General features: G+C 42.5%; 2 protein-coding genes across 8 annotated transcripts in view; one reads left to right on the top strand and one right to left on the bottom strand.

Moving 5' to 3' along the window:
* The window catches only part of LOC119161619 (DENN domain-containing protein 1A), a 155,641-nt gene extending 145,766 nt beyond the window's left edge, over positions 1 to 9,875 (bottom strand). For all 4 annotated transcript variants that reach the window (XM_075878892.1, XM_075878894.1, XM_037414189.2 and 1 more), the window contains exons 1-7: positions 9,726 to 9,875; positions 9,231 to 9,295; positions 7,397 to 7,440; positions 7,266 to 7,315; positions 4,565 to 4,672; positions 2,818 to 2,887; positions 2,621 to 2,716 (exon numbers count right to left, since the gene is read on the bottom strand). In XM_075878892.1, the coding sequence (XP_075735007.1) occupies positions 2,621 to 2,716; positions 2,818 to 2,887; positions 4,565 to 4,672; positions 7,266 to 7,315; positions 7,397 to 7,440; positions 9,231 to 9,295; positions 9,726 to 9,742 (450 nt within the window). In that variant the 5' untranslated portion in view covers positions 9,743 to 9,875. The remainder of the gene's footprint in view (positions 1 to 2,620; positions 2,717 to 2,817; positions 2,888 to 4,564; positions 4,673 to 7,265; positions 7,316 to 7,396; positions 7,441 to 9,230; positions 9,296 to 9,725) is intronic.
* A 186-nt stretch (positions 9,876 to 10,061) lies between these two features.
* The window catches only part of LOC119161618 (uncharacterized protein C1orf53), a 123,134-nt gene continuing 116,816 nt past the window's right edge, over positions 10,062 to 16,379 (top strand). For 3 of the 4 annotated variants that reach the window (XM_075878898.1, XM_037414187.2, XM_037414188.2), the window contains exons 1-2: positions 10,062 to 10,522; positions 12,774 to 12,875. In XM_075878898.1, coding sequence (XP_075735013.1) covers positions 10,304 to 10,522; positions 12,774 to 12,875 — 321 coding nt within the window. In that variant the 5' untranslated portion in view covers positions 10,062 to 10,303. The remainder of the gene's footprint in view (positions 10,523 to 12,773; positions 12,876 to 16,379) is intronic. The other variant, XM_075878899.1, reaches the window with a different exon arrangement.

Below are 16,379 nucleotides of genomic sequence, written 5' to 3'. Positions count from 1 at the left end.
TTCTGCCCGCCAGCCCCACATGGTAAAGTGAAATATGCTTGAAACTCTTGCTGATGGCATGCTCGGGAACAACTCACAGTGTCCTATACTTGCTGGGGACACAGTGGGAAAAACAAGACAAAAGAAGTAAGAAGATAAGTCATAGTGTGCTTCCTCACTTTTTTTTTATCCTGTTTTCCCAGCAAGTAGGAACCAATTACCTTAAATACGCACATTTGTACATATATCTGGTGTTTCCCTTTGTTTCCACAACAGATGAGTTTACAGTTAGAGGCCAATGATTCTATGCTTAAAGCTAAACGTGTCTGCTATATAAGATTGTTGACCAAAACAATTGTCCTTTGCAACCAACTGCCTTTTAGATCCATAGTCTGTTACAGATGAGGTACAACTGATTGAGCAGACAGGTTGGCCAACCATAAAGGTGAGTTGTTTCTGTTACAACGAACTGTCTATTAAATCAGGGCCTGTTGATTTGATTGATATTTAGAGTTTAACGTCCTAAAACCACTATATGATTATGAGAGACGCCGTAGTGGAGGGCTCCGGAAATTTCGACCACCTGGGGTTCTTTAACGTGCACCTAAATCCGAGCACACGGGAGTACAGCATTTCCGCCTCCAAAAAAATGCATCCGCCGCAGCCGGGATTTGATCCTGCGACGTGCGGGTCAGCAGCCGAGTACCTTAGCCACTAGACCACCGCGGCGAGGCAAATCAGGGTCTGTTGTAATGGAGTTTAACTGTGTGTGAAACACATGAATGTTGCTAAAGATATTCACCCAACATTACTACTTTTATTTTCAGCAATAGTTTTGGCTGCATTGAGCTTTAAAGTTAACGTTATAAAGTGACTGAGGGGCCATGAGAGACACCACATCGGAAGGCTCGTCGTTTTCAAATCATCAGGCTCTTTAAACAAAGCAACCAAATCTAGGCCCACACCTGTTTTTTCCGTTCTGTTCTGCTGCCAAGTCGAGATTTCGACCTCGAGGTCCGTAGCAGAACATCATAAACTACTGATCTATGCAAAGTCAACAAAAAAAACGATAGAATAAGACGCATACACTGTGGTTTAACACAGCCGCTGGAGTCCTGAGCAGTGAGCTACTAGCACTTCCCTACACAAGACTTATCCTCATCTCTAGAAAAGTAGTATGTGAGCAATAGAACAGAGAATAGAACACCTAGCAGGATGGACTAAGAGAAAAAAAAAAAAGGCACACTGAAGTGTTAGAAAAAGACAGGTCTTTCAATTTCTCCTGAAAAGGGCCAATCAGTTGAACCACGAGGCCTCTGCAAACCTCAATGCTAGATGCGACTGTGCAAGGGCGCATTGAAGCCATGAACTGCAGGGTTCTCAATTCCACAGTACACTAATGGCAAATTCCATTAGGATAACAAAAACACTCAAAAGCAGGCTGAAAGTGCTCTCTTCAGGGCCGGCGTGTTTCAGAGGTTGAACAAGGATAAGGGCGCTGTCATCCAATTGTAGTGCAAGAGCGCTTTTGCTGGGCCGAGGGCAGCCAAGAGGAATTTGAAATGCTCTCGCCTAAAAAGTGAAGTAGGCCTAGTACGAAGAGAGTCATGTGATTTTTAAATGTCACATTCACCTCATTTATTTCACTTTTGCTTCAACCAGTCAGGGTGGCGGCAATGGCAGTAACCATGCATAGTCTGACAACTGATGTTGGCCGTATTTGTGCTACATGTACAACTAATGACGACGATGATTATGAAGTATGTGCACCTATATGTTAGCTGAATACTAAATTGTCACACAAACTTACATAATTGCAAATGAGGACCATGGTGCACATGTGACTGACAGATTTCATACATATTTTGCAGCATTCTACACCTCGCACATAGTTTCGAACTTCTAAGGTTTGGTGCATTTCACTCCACTTGTCATCCTTTTAGCTGCTCTCGAGATGAATGCTCCATTCAAGTCACGGATCGATTGGCCCTACTTTCAGTGCTCTGCCCCCCTGCCAACTGCACGACATCTCTACTCCTTTTCTCTCAATGGAATTTACGATGAGACATGCGCACTACAAATCATGATGTGAAGTTTTAAAGGGACACTAAAGAAAAAAAACTCTTTTTCTCTTATTAGTAAATTACCCTCCCACAATTCCAAACTCGCTACACTTGCCCGGAGAAGCCGCTTGGTAAGCGAAAAAACGGGCAAAAAGAAAGTGCAGGTGGTGACGCAACCTTGAAATTCCTGCACCAAACCCCGCGATGCCATAAATTTTGATGGTGCTCCCTGAAGCCCATGTAGCTGCTAATAGGTGAAAATGAAGCACATTGTCTCTTAACGGGGCCACAGACTTAACATAGCAAGTTCTGAGAAATTTTGTCGAACTAATGACGGCAAAATATGACAAATACACTGAAATTCGTAAAATCACGTGGGCAGATTTCAGCACGAAATTCGAAAATGGTACTTTAACCTTGCTTTTCTAATAATGAACTTGACGCAATTTGATGTTACATAAAGCCAGACATGCAATGCCTTTATTCTCATAACAGTTTTGTGGTAGCTATCATTCAAGAACCGTGCCTTTCTGCTTTGTGTGCTGAGAATAAATTGCATGATGAAATAAAGCACTTACATTTTTTTCCATGTCATAATAAACCTTTAGCTGAAACCCTGGTTCAGGAACTGGCGTACGATAAAGAGATTCCAGGAAGTGACCCATTAGACTAGACTGTAAAAAAGTGAAATTTTAAGGCTGTCATGAATAAAATATTAAAGAAATATGTACACTATAATAAAGTGTTAGATAAATAAGTGATAATCATTGCTTACATCTTTCTTGTTGGCTAGTTCTGCAATCTGGTTGAGCACCTTGTAAAATGTTTCATGCCAGGGTAAGTAGCTACATGAAAGATTAACACGAGTAAGTACAAAAATGGTATGAGGCACAAACAAGTTGGTAGAACTAGAATGCTTGGGGACCCCAAAATAATCATCTCACTTCACAACCTGACAAAAACATTTATGATAGATAACACTGCTGCATTCACGTGAGTGGTATCTACACATTTGTTCCTGCTTGGGACTCGAATGTAACGTCAAAACAAATACTGCCAATAGGCATTATGTTCAAAGGGCTCACGCCACTTAAGATGGATAACTGGGTTTGTTGGTTTAGCACATTTAGAGGTGAAAGGTTCACAGAAGACAAACATTGTGAATCTCTCGTTGCCTATTACCTTCGTCGAGCCAATGCTTCAGAAGTGAAAAATACACTACACAGTGACAGTGGTGCACCAGCCTACGACAACCATAGTGCCACGATTTCTATAAACTAAAGTTGCAGACATTTAATGAAGGACTATGTAGCTAGCATAGTTTCTAGCTCGTATAGTGCAGGTTATATAGTTCTTATAACTAACCACTCACACAGCTCATACAGAGCAGCTCGCATAGTTACTCGTTCAGTGCAGCTTTTCGCCTGAAGGAACCCCAACAATTTCATTGAGAAAATTACATTCCCAATTCTGATATGCACTACTTAAATCTTTAAATACAGCATTAATCTTGTAATGCCCACTGTATATTTGATACATTGAATATAATACCTAGATAACACTACTAAAAGCTACTAGAATTGTCACAACAAGCAGCTATTAAAGATTTTGACATGTTATGAAGAAGGTACAGTGACTGACATATCATACAACATTAATTATTTCCAATTACTACTGATTAGGCAATGCCTGCAACGAAATTTCATTCATATTTTTCTTAAAATGAACTGTACAAGAAGAGTAACAGTCAGCGTTTCCCCGCAATTTTTCTGAAGGCATAACTGTTCCTGGGCATTACAGAGTTAATACAGAGCCTCACATGCTTTGTAGGCGCACCCATAAAGCGTCTTTCTTAAAAACACTTCTCACAGCCTTACCTTTTCCAGAATGGCTTAAAAGCACCCTGAAACAGTTCTGACAATAATATACCCATCCATAAAACCAATAGCTTTGTGAAGTAATTAAAAAACTTATTAGAGCCCTCTGGATAAGGTATTTAATCTAAGGATTCAAATGAGCAAATCACTACACAGCATCACTGCTACATCAAGTTTTCAGCCACACTTTTATGTCAAAGCTCGCTTTTATTTTTTCCAATTCACTTTTGAGAGTAATGCAACTGGACTTTTTGCATTTTTTTTTTTTACCAGAGGAGAAAATGTGAGCAGACTGGCTTATGCACATGCCCAATGGCATTTTGATCAACCAGACCCACATAGAGCAACAGCCTCCACAGTCCTCCACATACCAGCGGACAATTGTGGAAAGTGTAGCTCAGCCCTGATTACTCCCCAGAGAAGTTTAAGAGAAAAAATATGGCTTGTAAGACTGGTAGCTTTTAATCACCTGTAGCTTCTTTGACAGTGTGTGCTTAACTTGAATCATGACATGAATTATTTTATTATAGCTCAAGTTTAACCATTTGAAAAAATTTTATTTAATTATCAGGGACCTTTAAACAAAGTTGTTTTGGTAACAGTGGCATGCTGAGTGCAGAATATGCCCATTATAATGCTGCTTACCTTAGAAGCACAAAGCAGGTTTGAGAGTTGGGAGCGTGACGACAATAGCCAAATGTCCACTTGCTGTCAATGCTCGTCAACACAAAGCTGAAGTGCTGCACTGCAGTACTAGAAGTGATGTAAATTATTTCATGGCTACTTAAAATGGATCACTCAACGATAGTAGAACTTCATCAAACCAAATTTGCTTCATTTGAATAACAACTTAAACAGAAAACAAAACAGCAAGCAGTCTCTTAACTGGTTGGTTCTGTAATTTGGTTAACACTAAAAACTTTTCCAACTAAAAGTTTTGCAACTCAACTCTCTGCAAAAGGAACCGCAGTGTAAAGAATACCTTTCAAAAGAGGAACAATCAGAAACATATTATTGCAACACTTATCTTCTATTCAAAATTATATCTTAAATAAACAGCAATAAAGGCTATCCATGCACAAGTGCATGTAATTCAACCACTGGAGTGAAAATATAACTTTTTTTTTGTATGTCCATGGAACAGAAACTAGCAAAGCCAAATTCATCCAATACCTACGAACCAGGCCCCATACATGAGACAAACTAGACAAAAAACATTTCCTTCTTCACGCTACATACATACATTTTTCAACGAAAGTTTGTGCAGGGAACTAGCATGTAGTGCTGCACCCTATTTTTAAGAAACGCAACTGCTGTTAATCTAAACAAATTTTTCCAGATGAAGTTTCATTTAACAAGGTTCTAGGTCATTTCACCACTTATTTCTTAATCTATGTAAAGTTCACACAATTTGCTAAAAAAGCTAGGGAAAAGAATTTGGTACAGTGCATGTTTGCATTAGTAAACTAGCTTGCCAGCATCCACTGAAAAAGAAAGCTCTATAGACTTTTTATTTAATAATACGTGGACAAAGTCGTGTTGTAATGTAACAAACCTCACATACAATCAGGCAAGTCAACCTAATGGAACAATACCAAGCACACCAATAGCCTATGGGGGCGAGCACCGAAACATGCGAGATTGTCCATGGTCAGCTTGGACAATGTCATTTTCAAGAGACACCCCCGTATTCAAGAAGTGTTTACAGGCACATTATGGCAATTACTACTATGGATCAAGACAGCAATGCAAACTAAGGTATACACTAATTAAGTTCTGTATAAGTGGCATTATACTAATGGCATAATTAAGGATCCCTATTACTATTAATACAACCAAATAAAACACCACAGGGGTAAGAAATGTAAAACAACGGTATACACTGAAATTGGTTAATATCATGGAAATCTACAAAGCATGTAATCCTTTTCAAGATTACTTTCCACATATTTTTCTACTACACATCTGAAATAACCAAATTCATTTATTTATATTTCAAATATAAATTTTCATTTTCAAGGAAACTGGTATATTCATGCTGCTGGGCAAAGTGCACCGCTGCCGCTGTAAAAAAAACTTGGTCATCTATAACACATGGAACATCAGAACATAAGAATGCCTAGAACCAAGGAATAATAAAAACAGCATGACTGTCAGAAACAACACTCAAGCTCCTACAGATTTTACCAACTAGAATGCCATTTGTAATGCTCAGCTTTTGCTGTTTGAGTCATTACATCCACCACCTGGGTCTGCAGTGAAACAATTTTTAGCCCACACTCTGTTGCCACAACTCAAACCATTTGATACATTTTTAACGGAGCAGTGTTAGCGCAGTCAAGTGCACGCATAAAAATTGTTTCGGATTATGTCTGCGAGATGCCAGCGCATGGAAGCACAATTCATGAAGTACTGGCACAGAAACAAACAAAACAGCTTCGCTCTAATTGGTGGCCAAGCAACACAAAGTGGAAATGAAGTTAAAAATCAAGACATACCAGCTCTCTTATAAAAAATCTAGGACAACTAGTACCTGAATTGGCTTACACAAAAGGTAAGTTAGCCTAATGGACTATACCCTCTATAGTCCTGAATATGCACACCAAAATAAAAGAAAAAGAGAACCTTACATTAAACTTTTTCTAAGTGTACCTTGAAACCCTAGTATTTAGACAACATGGTGTCATGCACCGTCATACACTGCACCAAGACCTCTGCAAAGCAGATGCGACAAACACAACAGTGTAATAGATGACTTCAATGCAGAGCTTCAGATGCTGTGCAGGTATAGCAAGAAATATTTACAAAAACAGCCCAGTTACCGAAACACGACAGGTGATTCGTAATGAGAAAATTGCAGAAGGCAGCTACATACCACACTTAATAGCATGTAACTGCCTCCATAGGTACTTAACTGATTTCCCTGGTTCCACATGCCTAAGCCATGACATCAATAGCAGTTTCACAGAGCAGGCGACTAAAATCCATTATGGCTACATGAAGCTTTTATAGGTACCCATCTTCAAGTAGATAAGCATTTTTATGTTTCAAGTAGAGAAGCATTTTTACATTTCACCTAAGGAAAATTTAGTTGCAATCAAACCCGCAACCCTGGCCTCATCATTACTGTCTCAATGCAGTGGCTTTTAAAATGTCACAACTGTAACATACCAAGCTAACCCCATGAAAACACGATACTAAGCATTTAATTTGAGCATTAAAGCATAAGTACTACCCAGTGACTGCTACAATGCATTAAAAATCAGCTATAGTGGTACAAGCTATTTCAATATCAGTCAGCACAGAGTGAAATGTTTCAGCACACATTAATCATAGCATCACTCACCTTGTGAATTCACATGGATAAGCAAACTCTGGTACAGATTTTAACACCTCCTAAAAGAAGTGAAATAGAATGCATTCCAATATAGCAGACCGATGCAGAATGAGCTACACTAGACATTTCGAAACACTTACGTCATTATTATAAGAGTCTGGACATTTCTGCACAATCCATGCACCTGTAAAGTTCGAGGCATGGCAGCAGAGAGGTGGTGAAAAAGACATCCACAGTAATAAAGCACAAGATGCAAATGATTTGTTTACTTTCTTGGTGTATTAGGTCAAATCAGACTTGCAGACCTTCAAAACACGATGAAATATTTATCACCAGTTTTCTACTATAATCATTGCTGGTTGAAGAGACACTGATGTTTTCAAATAGTTTGCCATCATAACCAGAGCACAAGACTTCAGTTAAAACACAGTAGTGGTCTAAACTACTTGAGGGAGTAGTGAGACAATTTTGGGACACCATAAAAGGAAGATTTCATGCTTCCTTGGTATGTAGTGTTGAACACTCTCCACACACCAGAGCCAGAAAATATGTATAAAATATTTCTCTTTGATTTTAAATTTTTCGTCGCTAAGCATCTGCAAGTCAGACCCACCGCAAGGGATATCTCAACGAGACAACAGAGTTGCACTGAGTTTCTGAACTGTGCATCTGCGTCCTGTGTGCAGCCTTCATCGCAGAAATCACTCTCGGGGTTCCTGTTTTACAAATCACTCGTCATTGTTTGATTGCACCCGAAGCAGCTGACAGAGCTGTTGCTAGTACATTAAGAGTTTGTCTCCCCATGACTTCACACTGTGATAACTCGTAACAGAAAAGCCACCGCTTCGATACCGAATTTCTTAAGATAGTAGTATTAAAAATATATTCAATGCATTCCCAGGCACCGCAATACTATTTTTAGGTTTCTCAAGGCCACTGTTTTTATTTCGAGCAGCAACCAGAAAATAATTGAAATTCTTGGCAGTACTCCTTTAAAACCAGCACAAGTTTGGCTTGAAAATGACTAACTACCACTTGTGTGGCTTGACATCCATCTGCTCTCACATGATTTATTTTCCCACCACTTTTTGCAAAACTGTGGCCTATGCGAGAAAGACATCCACAGTAATAAAGTGCAAGATGCAAATGATTCGTTTACTTTCTTGGTGTATTAGGTCAAGTCAGACTTATTAGGTCAAGTCAGATTGCTGGGAAAAGCCTGCACAGGTTTCCCATCTGCATGGCAGCTGCTTTTAAGTAGGCTGACATAATAGATGCACTCCTTAATCATTGACATGTGAAGAATTTTAGAAAGAATAATTAACGAGTTTGATGCCACAAAGAAACACAGAGGCAAGGAGACACGCCATGACAGAGGGCTCAGTATTTAGCTACCACATTTCAACGTTTATCTAACACCCGTCCAGAAAGCGTAAGACTACCAATTTTGCTGCATTGCATTCCTTACTTGCATGAGGGTCCATCTAAGCTGAAACCACGAGGTCAGTGAACGAGAAATTTAACCGGCTAGTTTTAATATTTCTATGCAGTACTTGAGGTATTTTACGCCGTTTATGAAAGTGTAAAAATACACACATACACACAAGAAACAAGAATGCACCAATAGTTCGTAGAACCAAATTTCATGGGTCACGATCACAAACTCCGGTCAATATTTCGCGCAAAAGGTTGAATCAACATACTTAAAGCTAGTTTCAAGCGCCACTTCACTTAGCGAGCACTGAAACTACAAGACAACAAAACACAGTTGTGCCAGGCCCGGTAGCGGCTGCGGAGGAACATACTCAAACTGCTGCACAGTGGCAGTAAATGGCATGTTCGGATACAGGAGCGTTTTAAGCCGGCTCGAGGTCATTCCTTCCAGAGATAAAGTAAACCAGGCGCATGCACAAATTCCAGAAAGACAGCATAGCACCGAAAAGGGAAATGGGGGCAACAAAATCAAACACTTACTTTCGTTGCCATTCCTCGGTATAACAACTTCACAGAAGCATTCAAATATTTTCGATGGCGAATCCCTGCGTGGGTATCGATGGATCAGTTAAAGTGCCACAGAACAAGATCGCCCTATCACGTCTGCACGCGTCAACCATGGGAAAAAATTCTATTTAAACGATGTTTCAAGACAGAACAGGAAATATGGTGCACCTATTCATATGAGCCGCTACATAGAAAACAATTTTTCAAGACAATTAAATCATCAAGGGGCTGCTGACATTAACAGCTGGAGAACAACAACCATCACGAGTCACACGTAAAGATTACGAGTTCACAATTAGCACTAACTAATTTGAATAGCGGCATGTAAATGCACGCGATTCGACGCATTAATTGAGGGTGACATGACCTAGAAATAAACAAGCAGAAGCTACAGTGGGGAGGCATCGGAAGTCGCAGCCACTCCTCCGCAAATCGGCAAACAGTAAATCGAAAATATTGCCGTCTTACCGTATTCTTGAACCCATTTTTTACGCACGTCAAGACTTGAAATAGCAAGGATGTTAGTGAAACTGATTAATGTGAGCTTCCGATCACCTCTTAATCGGTAGACCGAGCATTTGGCCATTCTAGCCTGACGGCCAGCGCCATGATAGCTGCGATAGCATGCGCTGGTTTGGAGATTGCAAATCAGTTCAATGTCTGTTGTCAGCTTTAGGTTGACTAGACAATACTCATAATAAGAAAACTCGTTAATTTTTAAAATTGAAATTATTATAGCAGAGTGTGTTAAGTTTTAACTTATGTGAAAAGTTTATTTTGACGGCTGAACGCTGGGCTTCGGAGTGTGTGACGGCATGGCAAATGGCGGAATCCGTCTGCTACAAAATTGCACAGTGTTCTAGAAATTGTTTAGTCTGCATCACAGTTTCAGCTTGTGTGCTTTAAATTTCGCACATTGGACAGATATGAGTGCTCCGTGTGATGTTTACCTGATATGATTGAACCATACAGCTCACTAGCCGTGAGCAGGAGCTTCCCTTCGGAAGAGTTGGCCAAGTTTGTCACCGGTTTCAGAATTGCCAGAGATGCTAGCAAGATTGTTCTCGCGTCGGTGTCAAATGACGCGGTGTTTCTGGACGAGCGCAGAAGAAGATGCTAATCCCGGCCCCAAAACCGAAGAGGAGCGTCGCCAGAGAACAGAGGAATACAGAAAGCTATTTCGAGACATAGACTCGTCTGTTCGTTCAGATCGTCTGTCGGATAATGAAAGAAAAGTTCACGAGGCACATAAACTTGCTGTTCAGGTAAATGTCGCTTCCTTTTCACCGTAGCGTACAAGCACCTCTTGGCTCCAACCAGGAGCAGAGCTGCTGTCCGGTTGAGACACAAAAAGCTTTCGATCGGCTCGTAGACACGCGCTTTCGCAGCTGGCAGCTGTTTGCAAGGTTATAAGTCACTTTTGCAAACGTAATCCGCGCGACGGAAGGGTGTATTTCACGAGGACACCCCAATGTCCCTAGCATGGCTGAGTTAATAATTCCAGAAGGCACAGAAATGCTTTGTAACGCACGAACCGCAATGCACATCTCCTGTTGTGGTTCGTAGTGCCAGCAAATCAGCACATAGCCCGTCATTATAATCACGGTCGTGCATGTTTGTATGGAAATCAACATGACGAACTGAAGCTTATATTGCGGCTGCGCTATATATATATATATATCGTAATACAAAAATGATTACACAAACGAGCCAAACTCGGCATTTGCGTGCAGCAGTGTCAATGAAGACATATCTCGTTGTAGCGCGGGCAGCATGGCTGCAGACTCCGGAAGGGTGAGCTCGTATACTTCAGTCCGCCGTGCTTCAGTCATAACGATTGTTCATGGCTGAATATCTGAGTGATCTAGAAGGCTTATTCACGCAGCAACTTTCAGCCTGTTATTCAAAGCTGCATTGTTGCAGCAGACACTGTGTATGTTCCCATTTGTGTTGTGGCTTCATTGCAGTTGCATTGTGTTCAATTTCATCCTGGTTTGCATGTCACAGTTGCTCTATGCGTCAGTGTAGCTGTGTTATCAAAGAATAATGGTAGGTTTTTATTCATTTATGAGTATTTTAATGACATGTATTGTAGTTTAAGCCTGCAGCTGGCCCACATGCATCATAGAGCTCAAATGAACTTCTGGCCATGTCCTTTTAGCTTCAGTCAATTCGAAAGCATGTTAAATATTCACAAGCTTATTCACGCTAGATTTTAGAAATGAGATATTACTTTGTATGTAACGTGCTGGTACCTCTGTGAAGAGTGACTCGATCGAGCTCCGTCACTTTTGTCATACATTAACGGTGTTCCATATCTTGCTGCAGTGATCATGGGCCCATTCATGTGAATTATAATAATAATTGTTCGGGGAATAAACCAAATAGCTTTAAGAATATTGGCTGGATGCAAAGACCAACGAACAATAGATATAGTCTGAGCACACGCTCACTCCTCCTTACCCGGCAATGAGGCTACACACCAGACAGCTCGAGGACTTACAGACCGAGCCTCTGGATTGCCCTGGTCGAGCGGGGAGGACGATGAGAGATTTGTGCGGATGACCACTTACAGAGATATTACGCAGTATTACAGGCTAAGCAGGAAAATTTATCCTCCCGCACACTTGTCATTGAACAAAGGACAGGCGGTGGCGTGGCGCCTACTCCAGACCCATACGTTTCCTAGTCCGGTAGCATTGAGGCGCTGCGTGCCGGAACTTATTCGGACAAGTGTAAATTTTGCCAGAACAGGGCAGACGAGCCACATTTTATGGGCATTCCCGCAGGCCCCCATAAGAGGCGAATTTCCAGACGGGAGTGGATAGGATACCGCGCTCATCAGCTCTGACTCTCAATTACAAGCCTGCTTAATACGGCAGGCTGAAGACGCCGCCAGGGCCCAGGGAATCATGGCCGCCGTCTAGGTTTGGTCCTCCCTTCTCCTCTAGCACCTGAAAGGGGAGGTGGGTCTTTTTGCTAATTAAATAAAGTTTGTTCATCATCATCGGGTTTAACGTCCCAAAATCACCATATGATTATGAGAGACGCCGTAGTGTAAAGGCTTCGGAAATTTCGACCACCTGGGGTTCTTTAACGTGCACCGAAGTCTAAGCACACGGGCCTCAAGCATTTTCGCCTGCATCGAAATTTCAGCCGCCGCAGCCGGGATGATTAGATCCCGTGACCTGCGGGTCAGCAGCCGAGTATCTTAGCCACTAGACCACCGTGGCGAGTAATTCATGTGAATTATGTGGGATGTTATTTCTCTGCAAGACCAACACTATATATATATATATATATATATATATATATATATATATATATATATATATATATATATATATATATATATATATATATATATATATATATATATATATATATATATATGCTTTAAATTTGATGTTATATTACACTAATCATGCAATTGGCAACAATTTTAACAAGCCAGATATCGGACCTTTCCATCATACTCATTTATTTGCAATGTACGGTTGTGTATTGCTGTTGCAGAGAGGGGAGAAAACATACACTGATCCCATGACTGGCTATACTGTCTTTTCTGGACTTCATCATTACCTGCGTGGAGTTTGCTGTGGCTGTGGATGCCGTCATGTGAGTGAAGTACTCGAACAAAAATTGCGCGTCAATGAAATACTGGATAGCAGGAACAGCGCCAGCAAGCCAGCAAAGGTCATGAGAGCAGGAGCCCCCCCCCCCCCCCCCCTTCTAACATTCTCGCCTGTCCCACTTTTCCCTTCAAGAGCAAGCATAGTCAGAAAACTACGCATACGTTGTGTTTTGGCACAGTGTTATATTCTGGCGCCGCCCCTGCTAGATAGTCTTGTCCATTAGTAGTTGCATACCGTAACCGTTGCATTACAGCACGCTTACGAAGCTCTTAGATGACCACCCTTCGTTTCGTCTTCGAATACAGTGGGTACCTGGTCACTCGGGGATCAGAGGGAATGAAGTGGCACACGCCATGTCCCGCGTAACTCTCCCGGGCCCTCCTCTGGGGTGGCCGGCTTCACTGAAGCGCACCGTATTACTTACTATGACACGTTTAGACAGGCGCGAATGATTAGGTGAGATGTGCAACAACCGAAGGGTTTATCTCGATTCACCTCACTCCATGACAAGACACGAGGTAGCGCTGGTGAGCCGTGTCCAAGCTCGCTCTTTACACTCCACATTCAGCATTACATAGGTAAGGACGGGTAGATCTCCTGCTTGCGTGGCCTGCGATGGCTTCCTGGATAACGCTCACGTTCTGTAGCACTATCCGGGTGATCGTGCAGCCATGGGCGAGAGCCTGAAACACGTATTTACAAACCTAAGACCCGCGACCATGGAGGAGTGGCTGGCGGACTCCATGAAGGCACTACTCGAACATTTGGGACTTCCAGGCCTATCGTACGGCTAGGCATTGCTTCTTTATTATTATTAGTCGACCTGGACTGGAGTTTGTTTTTTTTATTAACGTTCCCCCCCCCTCTCTCTCTCTCTCGTAGCCTTAGTGATTGCTCGTAGTGTGCCACAGACCATTGAGCTGATAAGCGAAATTTTTTACACAAGTTTTTAAGAGCTGTAAGGGATGTGAGTAATGCCCAGTTCAACTACGGTGACAAGATATGACAAACTATAGTTCGCACTGTTTGCAATTTGGGCCTGGAAAGAAATTTCTTGCAAAATTTTAAAATTATGCCAAACAGCTAGTGTATCTCTGCCAGTGTTCTATAATGATGAGCTCAAAAAAAAAAGAATAATGATCTAATAGTACAGTTCTAAATTCAAATTATTGACGGGGTGCTTTTTTTTCTCTAATGAACACCGAAGTAAAGCAATAAATCGGTTTATATTTATTGCATGGTAATTCTCAGTGGTCGTTGGTTTTGCTGTCATTGGTTCATAAACATGAAAGTCAGTTTCCCTTTCACTTTTGAATTGCGCGCCAAAACGTCAGCGCCTGAAAGCGACGTCGCAGATTTGAAATTTTTTTTTTCTTAGGTTCAGAAAAATTTCGGAAACTAGCAACGTTTAGGTTACAGCTCCCTCATAAGACAATTTAATACATTTTTTACAGATAAAGAAATTATAGGCCTCAGCAAATGCCGTCAGTATATCTGACGTCACGGTGAGTTAAGCCCAAACTCCATAAGCGCGAAAATGCACGCGACAGCGACGAGCGACGCGACGTAGATCGGCGTCGCGCGATCAGTCGCTAGCGCAGGCAAACCTCATTCACGCGACGGCTTCGGCGAGCGAATTCCACTGTTGCTGGCATGAGGCCGTCAACTCGCACCAAGAAAACCGCGTAGCGAGCGGTTTCCAATTTAAAAATAAGATATATTGTTGTGTAATGGAACTGAAAGTGTTTATTATTGCCTTGCAGCATTTTTTATATGCGCATGCGTAATAAACATTGCGTTATTTCTTGTTGCGCATATGTGACTCGGGCAGGGTCACGTGCACCTATGTAGTCTTCGTCTTTTCCGGTTTTTCGCTATTGGCTGCTTGAGCCCAGCACTTCCGGGCGATGAGCGACGGTTTCCAAATCTGGAGAACCGAGCGATCGCGCGAAAACGAGCACGCGACACGTCGCGCGAACGCCCTGTTTCGTCGCTCATAGCGTCGCTCGTCGCTGTCGCGTGCATTTTCGCGCGTATGGAGTTTGGGCTTCAGTGTGGTATAGAGTATAGGGGCCATATAGACAGTAGTTCATGCGGGAAAGGTGACGCCGCGGCCTGTAGTTTTTCTTTTCTCGCTCACCTAACTACTATCGCTGAGCCACTCACTAACCTTACAAAGACCGACGTCGAGTTCAAGTGGGAAACGTCGCAGGAGGAATCGTTTCAAGAACTAAACGACGGCTGCAGACACCACCGATACTTGCGCATTTCGACGAAGACGCCGACACGGAAATCCACACCGATGCAAGCAGTGTATGGCTCGGAGCCGTCCTAGTGCAGAAGATTGATGGGCTTGTAAGAGTCTTCGGTTATACGAGCCGGTCGTTATCTAAGACAGAAATAAAGTATTCCACAACAGAAAAGGAGTGTCTTGCCATCATCTGGGTTACCTTCAAGTTTCGCCCCTACGTCTATGGTAGGCCTTTCAGAGTTGTGAGTGACCACCACGCCCTCCATTGGCTAGCTAACTTGAAGGATCCTTCAGGTCGCCTCGCACGGTGGAGTCTGTGACTTCAGGAATTCGACATCACAGTCGTTTACAAGTCGGGGTGAAGGCATTGTGACGTCGAATGCTTATCCCGCGCCTCCGTTGACCCACCGCCGCAGGTCGACGAGAATGGCGACTGCTTCTTGGGATCCTTAAGCGTCGACGACTTTGCAGAGTGACAGCGAACCGACCTTGAAATCAAGGGCCTCGTGGAATACCTTGAGGGCAAGGCTGCCGTTGTTCCAAAGGCAAGGTTCCATTTGGCGTTGCATAAGTGGTTGCCAGACTGGAAGGGTGGTTGTTGCCAGACTTCCGCTAAATTTGGCAGAAATTTTTTTTTCTGTAGTTGTGGCTTCTCCGCAAGAGTTTGGTGCTATCCGCGGTGCACTTCTTGGCTGAAAATTTCTCTCCTGTAGTTGTGGCTTCTCCGTCAGACAGACAGTCGGGAACAGCCAACATCTAGGTGGTGTTGGAACAGCACAGAAGCGGCCGCCGACATCCGAGTGATGGGGAATTCGCAAGGACCTCGGCTTAATTATGGTGACCCACGATGCAGTAAGTCGTCACGTACAATCGCCCCGGCAAAAAAAAAAAAAAACGAGCAGACCCACACTTCAGGTACAATGGTTGCAGGAAACAGCTAGCTGTCCCAGCTCCGCGGGACACTCGCAATGCTGGGTAGGCAGGGGCAAGGCTCCTTTTTTTTTTCCCCTCTCGAGACGTACTTGGTCGTTGCACGTCTCAACGTGAAAGACCTTTTCCTTCGATTAATGGAGGTGATCGCTCGCCGATATCCTGTGCTCGACTTTTGCTAGGCTCGGTTTCTTCCGTTAATTAAAACGGAATTGAAACGGCCTCTTTTGCACGGCAGCACCGCGCTCGACTTCTGCTAGGCGCGGTATATTCCGTAAAGAAAACGAATTCTGTAATGCGCGGTTC

The sequence above is a fragment of the Rhipicephalus microplus genome, chromosome X, assembly GCF_043290135.1.
Source record: "Rhipicephalus microplus isolate Deutch F79 chromosome X, USDA_Rmic, whole genome shotgun sequence".
NCBI lineage: Eukaryota > Metazoa > Arthropoda > Arachnida > Ixodida > Ixodidae > Rhipicephalus > Rhipicephalus microplus.
Note: the sequence above shows the minus strand (reverse complement) of the source record. Positions and strands in the feature narration are given on the sequence as shown.